Here is a 14,008-nt window from a genome sequence, read left to right on the forward strand (position 1 = left end):
ACTTCATGGGAAATAGATGGAGAAACAGTGGAAACAGTGTCAGACTATATTTTTGGGCTCCAAAATCACTCCAGATGGTGACTGCAGCCATGAAATTAAAAGACACTTACTCCTTGGAAGGAAAGCTATGACCAACCTAGATAGCATATTGAAAAGCAGAGACATTACTTTGCCAACAAAGGTCCGTCTAGTCAAGGCTATGGTTTTTCCTGTGGTCATGTACAGATGTGAGAGTTGGACTGTGAAGAAGGCTGAGCACTGAAGAATTGATGCTTTTGAACTGTGGTGTTGGAGAAGACTCTTGAGAGTCCCTTGGACTGCAAGGAGATCCAACCAGTCCATTCTGAAGGAGATCAGCCCTGGGATTTCTTTGGAAGGAATGATGCTAAAGCTGAAAGTCCAGTACTTTGGCCACGTCATGCCAAGAGTTGACTCATTGGAAAAGACTCTGATGCTGGTAGGGATCGGGGGCAGGAGGAGAAGGGGACGACAGAGGATGAGATGGCTGGATGGCATCACTGACTCGATGGACGTGAGTCTGAGTGAACTCCGGGAGTTGGTGATGGACAGGGAGGCCTGGCGTGCTGCGATTCATGGGGTTGCAAAGAATCGGACACGACTGAGCGACTGAACTGAACTGAACTGAACTGAGTCAAGGCTATGGTTTTTCCAGTGGTCATGTATAGATGTGAGAGTTGGACTGTGAAGAAAGCTGAGCGCTGAAGAATTGATGCTTTTGGACTGTGGTGCTGGAGAAGACTCTTGAGAGTCCCTTGGACTGCAAGGAGATCCAACCAGTCCATCCTAAAGGAGACCAGTCCTGGGTGTTCATTGGAAGGACTGATGCTGAAGCTGAAACTCCAGTACTTAGGCCACCTCATGCAAGAGTTGACTTGTTGGAAAAGACCCTGATGCTGGGAGGGATTGGGGGCAGGAGGAAAAGGGGACGACAAAGAATGAGATGGCTGGATGGCATCACTGACTTGATGGACGTGAGTTTGGGTAAACTCTGGGAGTTGGTGATGGACAGGGTGGCCTGGCGTGCTGCAATTCATGGGTTCGCAAAGAGTTGGACACGACTGAGCGACTGAACTGAACGGAACTGCAGCTTGCAGGGTCTTAGTTTCCGGAACAGGGATTGAAACTGGGCAATGGCAGTGAAAGTGCTGAGTAATGACCACTAGACCACCAAGGAATTCCCCAGACTTTTCTGATTAAAGAAAATCAGCTGAGAGGCTTTAAAAATCAAAAAAATTTTTACCTGATTTTTAAAAAAAGCTATACTTTGTGATTCAGCATTACTAAACCTTACAAAGTGAGACTATCCATAAATCTATGTTTCTAAAGACTTGCTCACATGAGAGGTTGTGTAGAGTAGGGCTGCGGCTAGGGGACTGGGAGTGAAGTTGGCACTATTTTTCAAGAATAGGGTTTTTTTTTTTCTTTCTTAATTGAGCTCAAATAAGCAAAACAGTTAGTACTCTCCACGTAAGATTGGAGTTGGAGTGAGGCCAGTAGTTTGTAAATAACATCATTCAATTTGGAAACTCCATCTGTTACTAAACAGATATGTGTGGCCTTCTACCATACTGCCTCTTTTATTTCCATTCTGAGCATTTTCTGTTATAAAAACCATTGTAGGAAGATGTAATTTGTAGAGATAGTGTGAAAAAGGGGTAATTACACATCTGATTAAGTTAATAACACAGTTTCCCAGTGGGTAAAGGGAAAACTACATTTAAAAATTGGGTTGAAATATAAATCATTGCCTAAGACTAAAGCAAAAGTTCAGCAAAGTTTCATATTTCTAGAATGTAAGATTCAACATTGTAATAAATAGCAATATAATTTACTTAAAACAGTGATTCTTAATTGGAGGGCATTTCTGTCCCACAGGGGACATTTTGTGGGCACATTTTTGACTGTCCCAACTGTTTGGTGGGGAGCAAGGGACTGACAGGCGTGTAATGGATAGAAACTGAGGCTGCTACTAAACATCCTTGAATGTACAGGGCAGTTCCCACAGCAAAGAATTATCCAGTGCAAAATGTCAGCAATGCTGATTGGAAATCCTGGTTTAAAAGAGAGAGAAAATAGTTAGTTTTTCAAATGCACTTAAAATTGTGATTCATCGTTTATAAATTAATCGATCTGTTTGTAAATTTATTATTGGAAATTTAAAACATTTGTAAAAATAGAATAGTGTAATGAATCCTGTGTACTCATTATTCCACTTGAGTTATTTTTTCTGGCCAAGTCTGTCTTATCAGTACCCTCTTAACTCTCGTTTCCTCCACTGAATTATTTTGAAGCAAATCCAGATATCATATTATTTCATCTGTAAATAGTTTTAGTATGTATCCTAGAAGATAAGTGCTCTTCTCTTAAAACCTTTATTATACCTTTAACACACCTAGACAATAATTTAACAATGATTTTTTAAAAATCCAGTTTTATTAAAAGCTTTCAAGTTAGCTGAAGAATAAAGAGAATAATATATTTTGTTCTCTGGGAATCTCATTGTGCATCCTTTAATTTTATTCTTCTGCATCAGGAAGTGAGCTCAGGATAGTATAGCTCACAGATTGCAATCTATAGCCCGAAGGCCAGGTCCAGCCCTTCATTTCTTTTTAAAAGTATTATTGGAACACAACACACTCATTCATTTATTTTATTGTGTATTCTGCTGTTGTGCTCCAGCTGCAAAACTGAGTGGTTGTGTAGTTGTGACAAGAGATCATGTAGCTTATAAAACTTATATTTACTTTCTGGCCCTTCACAGAAAAGTTTGCTGGCCCAAATAGATGACTATTTCGGATTTTTTAGTTGATTTAAGCTGTTAGAAAGCTAAATTATTTGCTTTATATTATACCTTTCAAATATGTGATTAGGTTACATTTTTTCCCTGTTTCTTTTTCTAAGGGAAAACTCAGAGCTATTTTGGAAAGTTGGTTGTCTCCATGTATGACCTACTGAATACAGTAGGGTTACATTCTGTTTATGTGTAGGTAAAGGCACCGAGGACTGTGGGATTTTAGGTATGTCGATTTGGGTGAGCTCATTTTTTCATCCTCCAGGGACTCAGTATTTTTTTTTTCCTACTGATGAATATAATGAGTAAAGGTGTGGAGGATTGAATGGAAACCCAGTTTTAAAAAGTGAATTCTTTATAATAAGTTTTTCAAATATAGTACAAATATATACTGATGATATCAGCAAATTTTAAATGGTTTTATTGTTTAAGATTAATGAAAGCTCTTTTCAATGGAGAATATGAATAGGGAATACTACTAGACTTTTGTCAAAAAACCCAAGTTTGAATGGTATTGTTGCTGTCTAAAGTAATATTTGGGCAAAAAGTTTAATTGGTTTAACCTTCTGTTTCCTCATCTATGATAATAATTTGAAGGGGTGGAGAGTGAGTAAGGGAAACAATTAAGATACCACTTATAATATAGAACACAATGGAAATTTAAGGTTTCATTATTATCTGTGTTCTTATTAAACATTTCTCTCCAACTAGAGAAAGTTTGGAGAAGGAAATGGCAACCCAATCCAGTGTTCTTGCCTGGAGAATCCCATGGACAGAGGAGCCTGGTGTAGGCTACAGTCCATGGGGTTGCAAAGAGCCAGACAATGACTGACTGACTTCACTTTCACTTTTCTTTTCAGTGAAAGCTAGCAATTTCTCAAAAACAACAACAACAACAAAAACAACGAACAAATCACAGATGCTAATTCTATGTGATTCTGTTTATCTGGTTAATGAAAACAAAACTGTAGAAACATTGTATTTAACTGTAATCTGCAAAGGAACTGGCAAGTAGACTTTAAGACTACTCAATTCGAGGAAATTCTTTTTTGCAAAACAAATCAGGACTCAGAATAATAACCTCCAGAATGGCTCTAGGAATTAGCATACATGGTTCCTAGGGATCCATGTTAGTTCAGGTTGTGGCTAGAGGCTTTTCCACTTCCCTTTCCCTGCACACTCCCCTTACCCCAAAATATTGATAGTTAAAACCACGAAAAGATCTGATTTATTAATAGAAGACCCAGGAAACAGTCCTTAAGGTGCCTTTTGCAGGAAGGCAGAGTGCAATCTGAGATTGCCCAAACAAAAAAGGTCAGATTTTTAAAGGGGCCATATCATACTTTTATAGTCCTCTCTTATCAGCACCTTTATTTAGTTGCACAGGTTGGGTCTTAAAAATCGTCATTGATTCCTCTTTTTCCCCTGTACTCCTTATTTGGAATATCACTAAATCCCGTTGGCTCTGTGAAATTTATCCAGAATTCACGCAACTTTCATCCTTCCTGCTGCCACTGTGTTGTCTCCTCGAACTTCTCCCCAGATGTCTTCAGGGCCTTTCTCACTTCTCAGCTATTTACTCACACCTTCCCTGGGAGGGGTCATCGCTTGGCTGTCTTGTCTTTCTTCCCTGCTATCTTTTCTCCTTGGCATTTCTTCCTACCAAACATTTACATTTTATTTACATATTTCATTTTTAATGTTCTCTTTACCCCACTAGAATGGCAACTGAGGACAGGAGTTTTGTCTTGCCTGTTGTTTTATCTCTGTGTCCATCACAGCACTGAGTTCATAGTGGGCACCTAGTCCATGATTACTGAATGAATGAAAGAACACAGCAGAATGTACCATATCCACATAGTCTGTTTAGGTTTAAGTATGATCAGGATATCAGCGTCTTGATTAGTTGAATAAGTTTTATAGAAAATAAGATGAGGTGTGATGTTACTTATGAAATTTGAGAATAATAAAGTAGTTGACATAATTTGCTAAAAATAAATTAGAAATTAGAGTTAAACTAATTTTGTGTGAGGCAGGGACAGTTTCATAAGAGAAGAGTTGCCTGAACTGAGTTTTAAAGAATGTGTGTTTTCAAGCCAATAACATAATGAACAAGAGCATTTGAAGTCTGAGAGCAGCATGTGAACATCTGGGCTCAAGTCAGTTGGTTAAGTTAGTTTTATGTGTGAGGGAAGATGGCAGCAGATGAGTCTGGAATGGTCCACAGAAGTAGGCTTCAAAGAGGTTTGTTCTTTATAGAGTTACATGAAATAATTTTAAAGATAAATTTTGTGTTTTATAAAGAAAATTCTGTTTTTTGTATGAAGAATAGATTGAAGTAAGAAGGCTGGATGAGCTATGGCAGTAGGTCAGGTGAATGAGAATGCAAGAAGGCCTGAATCACTTAGATGTAGAATTGGACAAGAGAGAACAGAGCCTAACTGAAGAGTGAAAGCCATCGAACTTGGTGCTTGCTTGTAGGGGTTCAGCAAAAGGAAGTAGATGAGCCTTGACTGATAGGTCCTGAATGTGCTGACTGTGGTTTTATCAGCCAGCAGAGGGGAGGGTGGAACAAGAGCAGGTTTTAGAGGTTGGGAGGAAACGAAGGGGGGGAAGAGGGTGGAAAGGACCAAGATCAGTGTTAGATTAAATTTGGGGCCCCTTTGCAAGTCTCTTTAGATCACCTTTTGGAAGTGAGCTGTTGTGCTGGGCCTCAACAACTTGTTTGGTGGCAGTATCAGAGACAGAATAAAGGTCTTGTTGTTTGAAGCCTTTTGAAATACTTAAGATAAATTCGGAAGAAAGCAACAAAACCTGGAAGCTACAGTCTTTGTGGAAGTGAGGTTTTCTCATTTAGAATCAAAATCTGGAAATTAATTGTTTTCTAGTGCGTGTATGTATTTTCCAAAATCTTTACATTTTCCTTATGTATTTCCCTTTGACATATATATTTGGGTTTTAATTTTTTAGGTATTATTTTTTTTGAACATAAGCAAATTGTTGTTGGAACCTGCATTAAAGTGTTTTTGTAGCAGTTCTCTAACAGTCATTAATATATAGTACATTTCATAAATAGTTCCTATCTTTATTCAGTGAGTGTCAGTGGATGTTCTCATTTCTAATGGAAGGAGTACCACTAGATAGGCTTAAAAATTATAACAGAAAATGAATCTAGACTGGAAGTGAGGAAGATCTTAAATCTAAGATTATGAAATACTGAAATGTGTTACTAGAGAAGTTAACAATATACACACACAAACATAATTTTTTTTTTTTTAAGAAGCTTGTTTTTCCCTGGAATTTTAGATACAATACTGATGAGAGGCACACGAGTTCAGTCCTTACTCTTTCCTGTAGTGGTTTGCTAGTTCCTTTTGGCTTAAGGTTGAGAAGTAACAAAGACTCCTAACCTTGTTCTGCTGGAATATTAGTAGAGGAGAATTTCTGAATTGTGGTTTCTTGGCCTTTTAAGAATGATTGTCAAGCCATTGTGGACTCCTGTTTGAGCAGTTTTACTTTTAGCATCTATTTGAGAAAATACGTGAAGACCAAAAACTTATTTTGAATTCAGCAACTGTTGTATTCATTTGTTTTAAATGTATTTCACCATGGTGATATTTATCTGCATTATCTTTGGAAACTAGTTCAGAAGCCCAAGTGCAATATGGATTTTCAAACCACTTGCCAAAACTATAGAGTCTCCCAGGGGCTATCATGGGTTGGAGAAAGTCTGAGAGTCTGCTTACTTGAGTGTTAATATTTGAGATGTGTATGGAATAAAGCAGTACCCTTATAATATCCTTTTCCATCTGCATCTAACAGTGAGACCCTTTTTGGTATGGACTATGTATATTATCTTTATGGTTCAGTACAAGCATTTTTTTTTTTTTTTTTAGTACAAGCATATTTTAAAAAAAGCAGTCTCTTACATTTGAGAAACATTTAAGTAATTGGGTCCTTTTCTATCTTTCATCTTCTCAGAAATATGCTAACATTAGGTGAGGCATACCTACTGGATCCCTCTGAAATAGTTTTGGTGGTTTGGATGTATAGAATTATACTTGTTTGTGTTTCATTTTTATCTTTAGATGAAGTGCTTAATAATTTTTTTCTGTTCTTGAATATATAGAAAAGTGTATGCTCATCAGCTAGAGATAACCAGTGTTAACATGAGGATGTATTTCTCCCCCTTAAAGCTGGTTGAGATCATACTGTTCGGCATTCTTCCTTCTTTTTTTTTAATTACTCAACTGTTAGTATAATTTCTGTGTTATTAAGAAGTCTGTGTAAGATTTTTTTGATGAAAAAACTTCATATATAGTTGTGATCTAACATTTTTCTAATGTTGGCTTACCATCATGGCTGGTAATTTAGGAGTACTGAAGAATCAGACTACTTCTGATGTAACTGTTGGTCTAGTACATGTGTGCATGATATAATGATCCAGGTCATAATTTATCTTTGGAGCTAATCACTCGTCAAATGAATTTCTAGTTATCTTGTTGGCTCCACTCTGTTTCCTTTTCTTACATTAATCTGGTTCTTGATGAATTATAGTAGCGTCACTTTTTTTTTTTCTTTCTGCAACATTCACTGACTGAGACTTAATGCTGCTGTTTAGGATAAAGATGGCGATAGAGCAGTTCACCATGCCGCTTTTGGAGATGAAGGAGCTGTTATAGAAGTGCTGCACCGGGGCAGTGCTGATCTGAACGCTAGAAACAAGCGCAGGCAGACACCGCTTCATATTGCTGTCAATAAAGGTCACCTTCAGGTGGTGAAGACGTTACTGGACTTTGGCTGTCATCCCAGTCTTCAGGTAAAACCATTAAAGAATTATATTTGTGCAGGTATTTCCAGGATTCTTTTAAATGGCCATACTAGTTTGTGTGGCAAGCATTCCTTTGTTATCAGTCCTTTCTGTATGATCAGTCATAGTGAATGATTCCAAAGGTATGCTGCTGCTGCTAAGTCACTTCAGTCGTGTCTGACTCTGTGCGACCCCGTAGATGGCAGCCCACCAGGCTCCCCCGTCCCTGGGATTCTCCAGGCAAGAACACTGGAGTGGGTTGCCATTTACTTCTCCAATGCATGAAGGTGAAAAGTGAAAGTGAAGTCGCTCAGTCGTGTCCGACTTTTAGCGATCCCATGGACTGCAGCCTATTAGGCTCCTCTGCCCATGGGATTTTCCAGGCAAGAGTACTGGAGTGGGGTGCCATAGCATGCCATAAAATTGGCAGCTATTCCTTCTTAGAAAAGCCTTTGTTAAGAAAGTGTCAGTAAATTGATTTTGTATGGGGGGAGTTGGTGATGGGGACTTGTAAAAATATCAGCTAGGAGTTGATTTAACTTTATTGATCATGACAGTGAGCTTCAGCAATTCATAATAGTTACTTCAGAGGAGTCTAAATTATTTTAATTGTAGCTTAGTTTATGTTAGATTGTTGGTCTAGTCCTTGATCTAGTCTTGGAAGATTTTCTGATTTAGAAAATATGTATGGAGTTTTAGGATTGATTTTATAGTAGGTATGGAATTTTAGGGTGTAACTGTTAATGGTAAGAGTGTGGTATAGCAGCCCATTGTAAGCTAATGAGTTGGGTGGGGGTTAGCTTTTCTATCTCATTAAAATTTTAATTGTATTTGAGGATACGTCCTTGCTTTATTTTTTATTTTCTTTGGAAAACTGTAGCATGTTTATTGTATTGTCCATCTAGATTGACTAGAGATTTCTTTACTATAGTGAGGCTAGTATTTCTTGCCTGCATTTTGAAATTTAACACACAGCATGTTTTATTACTGGTTGTTGGATATGGCTTCTGTTTTTCTTTGCTTAGTAGATCATTATAAGAATTAACTTTACATATAATAATTGAAGAAGAGCTAATGACATCTCTTAAAACTTTGAAAAAATAAAGGATTCTGAAGGCGATACTCCTCTTCATGATGCAATAAGTAAGAAACGTGATGACATCCTGGCAGTTCTTCTAGAAGCTGGAGCAGATGTTACCATCACGAACAACAATGGGTTTAATGCTCTACATCATGCTGCACTGAGAGGAAACCCCAGGTAAAGATGTCACCTTTTACTGTTTCCTATGCAATTTAAAAATAGTTTTCTGTTGCGGGCTCTCTTTTTCTGATGCTTATAAGGAAGTGATTTTGGCTTATTTTAATATTTTAAATCGTTTTAAAATCTGAGGAAATTATGTCTTCATTAAAATAGATTAGTTTTATATGTTTTTTTTTGTTAAACTAATACAAGTATCATGAAATGACTATTTAAATATATGTTAAATATGGGTATAAAATATCAGGAAGACTTGCTTGTATTCTAAAGGTTTAATTAAAATGCATTCCACCTGGAGATTTATATGTCTTCAAGATCATTCTCAGGCATCCTCTTACCAAAACCTCATGTTATCTGTTTTTTTTTTTTCTTTATTCCAAATTGTCTATTTGCATGGTAATTATTTTTTTTAAACTTTTGACTAAAACACTTTTAAGTTACCTAATTTTTTTTATTGATAATATAATTAACTATAAACTTCTAGTACAGATGTCTTCTAACCATTGTTAGGGTAATAGGTAGTCTACTGAAAAAAGTGCTTGTTGGTGAAGTTTGAGAAAGACTTTTGGGAAGTCATAAAATTCATAAAGGATCTGCAGGGAAGAAAAGAAAAATGCTTAGCTTTGCTTAACGTAGAACTTTCTGTAAATGAATTTTTTGGAACAATTTTACCTTGAGAAGCATTTTGGAAAATTCTGGAGAATTCCCCTGGGATCTAATGGTTAGTACTCTGTGCTCTAACTGCTAAGGGCCTGGGTTCAGCTTCTGGTTGGGGAACTACCTCGTGGCGAGGCCCCCAAATAATAATTATAATAATAGTAATAATAATAATAAATAAACTTTAAAAAAAGAAAACCCTTCATTAGGTGTCTTGTGTTTATAGTTGAATCAAGCTACGTGTATTGACTGAGGAAGATGTTTACTTGGAAGTTTATTTTGATAATTTAAAAATTTTAAATTAAAAAATTTGAGATGTAATTGACATATGATACTATATTAATGTCCCTTGTGGCTCAGCTAGTAAAGAATGCACCTGCAATGTGGGAGACCTGGGTTCGATCCCTAGGTTGGGAAGATCCCCTGGAGAAGGTAACGGCTACCCACTCCAGTACTCTGGCCTAGAGGATTCCATGGACTGTGTAGTCCATGGGGTCGAGAAGAGTCGGACAAGACTAAGTGACCTTCATTCACTTCACTTTATTATATTAATATCATGTGTTAAAAATAGTGATTTGATATTTGTATATATTGTGAAGTGATTGCCACAATATGTCTAGTTAACATCCATCACCATGCATAGTTCCAAATTTTTTTCTTATGATAAGAAGTTTTAAGATTAGCTCAGCAGCTTTCAGATATACAATTCAATATTAATAACTGTAGACACCATGATTTCTTATTCTTTGGTTCCCTATTGCATTTTTACATCATGTTTCCTTTTACAATAATTTTTTGCTGTTTTTTTTTTAGCTTCTTAAGATCACCACTAGAGGGTGAGCACAGAGAACAAAAGGAGTTTATTCAAGTTGACTATTGGTACTGTAACAATAGGTATATAATCTAGGATGAAATAAATGGCCATATTTTAGGTTATGTCTTGATTTGTTTTTTTCAAATTACAATATTTGAACACTTCAAATATTTAATGTTGACACTGTAAAGGAGAGAAAATAGTATTATCTGTTCCCTGCCTTTTAAATAAAAGATGGTGATGACAGATTTACCACATGCAAGTAGTTAACATGCATTATCTCATTTAATCCCTTGAACAGCTTTTTGAAGCAGGAAGCAGGTGTTAATATCCTAATTTTATAGATGAAGAATATGAGGCTTATAAAGAAATGAAGTTTTTCAATACTTGTATTCAAGATCATGCAGCTGCCTAGTGGAACAGCTGGTACTTGAGCATGGTCTATTTGACTTTAGAATCATTTGATCTTAGCTGCCTTATATTATTTCCTCTGTATTTTGGGCTGTGAGGTAAGGCTGGAACACATGGACAGTGAATGATTTAACCAAGGGTATACCAGTACATCAAGCTGACTTGTGTGTCATGAGCCTGTCTTTTAAGTTTATAGCCCACTAATTAAAATCTCTCTGCCCACCTTGACCTTCAGCTATACTGTACTACTCTCTCTCCCTAAAAGTTTCTGCTCTTTTCCTTCACTGATTAAGCACTTTCTTTCTTTAAGATCCCCTTAACCGACTTTCTCCCTGAAGTCTTAGATTTCATCTTTGAAATTATTTTCTGTTTGCTCTATACTTCCTTGTTCTGTGTTCTTGTTTTCTGCAGTTATCTTCTTTGTGCTGTCCCTTAGTATGTGCATTTTTATGTTTCTTTCTGTTAAAATTTTGGGCACAAATATTTGTGTGTCTCCCATAATGCCTTGACTATAGGTGAGGACTCAACACATGTTAGTCTTCATTTGACAAGACAGTGTTAGATATCACAAGAGTATATAATCAATTAAAATAAAAATTCTGTAGAGAAATTGTCAGGAGTTCATACAGAGCAAGTATTTCAAGTTAGAATTGGCAAAAAGATTTTCTTGGGGGAATTTAATTTAGGTTATATAATATTTTTAAGTTGTAAAGTTTAAGGTAGATTAAAAACTAAAGTGTTTAGTAGGAGATGAGTAACTTTTAAATATTTTGAATTGTTTAACTTTATTGAGCACATTGAGAGCAGGCTAGTATATTTAATAATGTTAAACCAAGGAGGGGGAAAAAATACTACTTCTGTTTCTTTAATTCCTGAGAACGCCTCCAACCAGATAATTGGTGTCAGGTGACATAAAAAAAGAGAAAAAAATAAACACTTTCATTCTACAACAAAGTGGTGCTTTAGTTAAAGGTATATGACTTTTAATTCCTATTTGCTCAAGACATTTTATGCAGTTGTGACTGTAGATTGCCAGATAAAGGATGATTTTAATTGAACATGAAAGAGTATGAGAAGATGACACAAGTTATTTATTTGTTGTAATTGTAAGCTGGGTTATGTTGAGTTTTTTTTTATATCAGATTTCTTATTCTTAAAATTTTTGACTTTTCTTTCCTGGTACTAACCAGTGATGTCGTAAGACAAAAGAAACCACTGAAACTCAGAATTAAGAGAAAAAAGGTCTTCTCATTTTACAACTGAGGAAACAGGTTTGGAGAGTTGAAATATCTATATAAGTAAAAGGTAGCAATGCTTAGTATTTTGTTCCTTTTTTGAGGATTAAAGTCTTTTGGTTCAGTATCAGAAGAATTACATACTTACTATTTAAGTCTGTCTGCCAAATGCTGTGCAGTGTCATTGTCTCCTTTTCCACCTTACCTATCAATGTTCTGATAAATAGCAGTCAATTAATTGCTAATCATATGAAAGGTAGTGACTCAGCATTTCTGGAGTTTTGTTTTATATAATGTTATGAAGTGAAGTGAACGTCACTCACTTGTGTTTGACTCTTTGTGACCCCATGGACTATCCAGTCCATGGAATTCTCCAGGCCAGAATACTGGAGTGGGTAGCTTTTCCCTTCTCCAGGGGATCTTCCCAACCCAGTCAAACCCAAGTCTCCCTCGTTGTAGGCAGATTCTTTACCAGCTGAGCCACCAGGGAAACCCATATAATGTTACGCCTTTCTTTAATTTAAAATAGTGCATGTCCACACTGTGGCATTCCTGTTAGGGTTTCAGGTGACCTTCTCAGATATTTTCTTCCTTTGAAAGAAGTTTTGGTTTTTTTAAAACTTTGTGGCACAGTCTGCATTTCAATATCATTTCATTTCTGAAGGACAAGAAATTTAATACAGAGACCATAAATGAATAAAATAATTTTATTTGAAAGCCTTATATCATTCACACAGTTTTTCACCAAACTGTTTATTAACATCATATACTATTATAGCTCTTTCAAGTAGAATTAACAGTTACAAATTATTTGATTTAAATCATAATCTGAATAAGTAAGTTGAAATCAGTTGACATGTGATTAATAATGATAAATGAAAACGCTGGCTGTCCTGTAGTAATCAATGCATAGCTACAGCTGGTTGAAGGGGACCAAATCCATTGAAGAGGCGATTTGGTTCCATTTTACCAGCTCTAGCAAAGCATTGCCGTGCTGCTAGCTGGGGACCTAAAACAGCTGAAATTTTTTTATTTGTAAAATTATGATTATGGTCCTTCCTCAAATGTTAAGAGAATCTCGTATCAGTGTTTCAGCCATGGATTGTAAAACTTTATTTTCTGAAGGCACTTTTCGTGTTTCCCACTCCAGTCGTGCAGAAGTCTTTACCCTTTAGCGCGTTGGTAGTGCATTAAGGAGTTACCAATGTACATCTTTATTTTTAACACCTTTGCTGAATTCTTAAATATAGACAGTGACCTATTCCAAAACCAGCACCATTTAAAAAGAGCATATAGACCTTGATGTGTATCAGAGTAATGTTTTCTGTTTATCTTTGAGCAGTAAACCAAATAAGCAGGTGAAATAGGTTAGGGAAAAATACTGCTAGTCAGTCACACTTTCCTACCGCCACTTCTTTTTTTAGCATAATACTTAAGGACTAACAAACAGCAAGTTGCTGACGGGGGGGAGGGATGAATGGCCTTAAGAAAAGTACCTCTGGTACCCTTTGGTTTATAAATAGATCACACGTGTATTCAGTGTATTGCTTAGACTTGTGTTGAAGGAACTGCCATGCATGATAGCTTATTTTTCTTTCTTTTTGCTTATGTAGTGTCCCTAACCATAGGTTAATAATTGAACTCTTTTAAAAGTCTAGTTCCTTGACTGAATTCTCTGTCATTTCGGGTACAGATTGCCTGGTTACTTCTCATTATCTGCTTAATAATACATTGTGGTTAGCAATAATCATGAATTTGAGTATGGAAATTATCATTAAAACTCAGTACAGCAAGTTTTTGTTAAAAGGGAATTGCAATATTGAGAAGGGATGTCTTCTGAAAATACCTTTTTAAAACTTTTTAAATAACTTTTTAATAACTTTTAAAAACTTTGAACAGTTATAGTTTGCCTGTAAGGTAAGTGCTCTCACTGAAATATAAACAGTAAAGAAATAGTTACGTGTTTTGAACCAAACTAGGAGAAGGTCAACACTAATTCAGGCAATATTCA

General features: G+C 36.2%; 1 protein-coding gene across 1 annotated transcript in view; it reads left to right on the forward strand.

The window, feature by feature from the left end:
- The window catches only part of MIB1 (mindbomb E3 ubiquitin protein ligase 1), a 95,458-nt gene that overhangs the window by 44,944 nt on the left and 36,506 nt on the right, over positions 1-14,008 (forward strand). Inside the window, exons 11-12 of the mRNA XM_010828915.1 lie at positions 7,434-7,631; positions 8,729-8,880. Of these exons, the coding sequence (XP_010827217.1) occupies positions 7,434-7,631; positions 8,729-8,880 (350 nt within the window). The remainder of the gene's footprint in view (positions 1-7,433; positions 7,632-8,728; positions 8,881-14,008) is intronic.

The sequence above is a fragment of the Bison bison genome, unplaced genomic scaffold, assembly GCF_000754665.1.
Source record: "Bison bison bison isolate TAMUID 2011002044 unplaced genomic scaffold, Bison_UMD1.0 scf7180017864498, whole genome shotgun sequence".
NCBI classification, from domain to species: Eukaryota; Metazoa; Chordata; class Mammalia; order Artiodactyla; family Bovidae; genus Bison; species Bison bison.